The sequence below is a fragment of the Hakea prostrata genome, chromosome 3 (genome assembly GCF_041222555.1).
Source record: "Hakea prostrata isolate BN-2017 chromosome 3, UWA_Hpros_2, whole genome shotgun sequence".
NCBI classification, from domain to species: Eukaryota; Viridiplantae; Streptophyta; class Magnoliopsida; order Proteales; family Proteaceae; genus Hakea; species Hakea prostrata.
The window spans coordinates 72,783,732-72,785,809 of NC_142602.1; the positions used below are offsets into that span (position 1 = coordinate 72,783,732).

Sequence of the window (2,078 nt, forward strand, 5' to 3'; positions counted from 1 at the left end):
GCATTATTTCTCATACTTTTTATCTAATTGATCAGGTACAAGAAATATCCAAATGTTTGTAATAGATAAATCCAATTTTCTCTTCTTTTTTTTTAAATGGCAATTTTATATATTGGGGATGGAAGTATTACATAATATAAAGCGGAGCTTCGCCCATAGCCCCAAAGGGATTTGAATTCTATCATTCTACTTGGAAGTTTTGATTTTTTGCCAAGAGCTACCCCTTGGGATTAATTGATAGATTCATGGATTCCATGAATTTCAAATCTTTGAAATCAAATAAGCGGACACACTCTTTATTCCCTATATGCTAACTTTTTTTATTATGGAAAAAAAACCATGCATGCAATTTTTTTTTATATGCTTAAAGAGATCCCAAAATTAATTATAATCAAACTTTGAATTATGTAGCCTACAATGCAATTTATAGACTGCATGAGGCCATCAATAAACCTTGCACCTAGAACTACCAATTTTTGGTGTCTGAACCCGTTTATGCATAGGGGAGAAACTCTAGCCCTAATGAGATTCGAACTTAAAATGATAGGATAAAATATTCATGGCTAATTGTCATAAATTGGGATTATAATGTTGGACACTTGTATTACTGATTCATGGTATATGTGCCTATTATATAGAATATGATCAACTAGCCTTCCTAGATAGAGACCCTTGGAAATGGATTTAATTTATCTCCCTTGAAGTGGAGGAAAACTGAATGGCATAGAAAATTGAACAAAAATCGTGAATTTATTTATTTATTTATTTATTTTGGAGTGGAATGAGCAGTTAGCACCCAGGGAAGAGAAGAAAAGAAAAGGTCGATGAACCATGTCTCAATTATTTATTCATTACTTCTAAATAGGCCATTTTGAGGGAACTTCCATCAAGGGCACTTGGGTTTGCCTTCCTTGGTCCTCCAGTTATTGTAGCATGGGCATTCCTCCTTGTTCCCAGAGGTGCCTGATGGAACACACAAGCATGTCTGACAGCACTTGTTGCAGAAGAACAAGCAAGGTTTCCTGTGTGAGGTTGCTGAGCATCGATAATCACATGCCTTGGGACAATCTGGAACCAAATTCAATTCATTAGTTGTTTCTTACAAAAGAAACAAACAAATTAAAGTTGAAAAACTCCACATGCATGATTAATATGGTGAATCCCTTACCTGGTAAGCTAACACTATAAGCCTGATAGAGGAAATGGAATAGAAAAAATTAAATTAGTAAGAATTGGAGTTCATTTAAACAAGAAGTAAAGATTATACATTAGCATGAAACTATGACCTTCATTGGAAAAATCATCCAAGGTTTCAAAGAAAAGAGATGGAAGAAAAAGAAGATCTCACATTTGCAATTGGCATGACGAAGGACATGGCAAAAAGGATGAAGAGAAAGGCAGAAGGAACCCATGAAAAACGAGACATGTTTGCAGTTTTAGCACAGAAAACAAACACAGATCAAGTCTGCAAAGCACTGAAACACCTTAGAAACGATAAGCTCTATGCTGTCCAATAGTCCTTAATTTCTATGCTTTATATAGTTGAAGCGTAGCTGGTCATGTCTGTCTCATCAATCCAGGCATTAAAACCGTCAAAATCTAATCAATTGAAAGAAAACAAGATTCTTATTTGTTCTTTTTTTTTTTTTTTTTTTTTTTTTTTTTTTTGGTGTATTTTAATGCAAAAAAGGATATATATTGTACAATTCATGGGGAAAAATCCACACCTTCCTTATTCATAAGAGATATAAAAGATGCTGGACAAATTTCTGGAGATTTCATATCAATACTTTACTAGACTTAAAAGATGAGTAAGGGGAGAGAATATTTACGTAAAGATGGTGATTTTATATAGGAAACCCTCCATTTCTATACAGAAATAAATTTTGGATTTTTTACGAATTTGAACATATCATTTCCTTCATTATCCAAATTGAATCAGTTTTGATCTCATTCAGATATTTCATGGCTGAATATGTGCTGCCAACAAAAAAAAATCTTGCAAAGCCTAGTTGTTTTAGGATCTTTTTTGGGAAAATAGTCCAATTATATGGATTAAAAAACTTTTCCTCCATGCA

General features: G+C 33.2%; 1 protein-coding gene across 1 annotated transcript; it reads right to left on the reverse strand.

The window, feature by feature from the left end:
- Positions 1–886: 886 nt before the first annotated feature.
- Positions 887–1,426, reverse strand: LOC149023005 (gibberellin-regulated protein 12-like). The gene is made up of 3 exons (XM_089147382.1): positions 1,349–1,426; positions 1,169–1,190; positions 887–1,068 (listed from the first exon to the last, which is right to left on the reverse strand). The coding sequence occupies exons 1-3, from the start codon at positions 1,424–1,426 to the stop codon at positions 887–889; spliced, it is 282 nt and encodes a 93-aa protein (XP_089003508.1).
- Positions 1,427–2,078: the final 652 nt, after the last annotated feature.

Bases quoted from the DNA above. Each gene is read 5' to 3' on its own strand.
- LOC149023005 (XM_089147382.1), bottom strand. From the start codon at position 1,426: ATGTCTCGTTTTTCATGGGTTCCTTCTGCCTTTCTCTTCATCCTTTTT. The intron at 1,191-1,348 runs GTGAGATCTTCT...TTCCTCTATCAG, and splicing joins TCGTCATGCCAATTGCAAAT to GCTTATAGTGTTAGCTTACC. The intron at 1,069-1,168 runs GTAAGGGATTCA...ATTTGGTTCCAG, and splicing joins TTATAGTGTTAGCTTACCAG to ATTGTCCCAAGGCATGTGAT.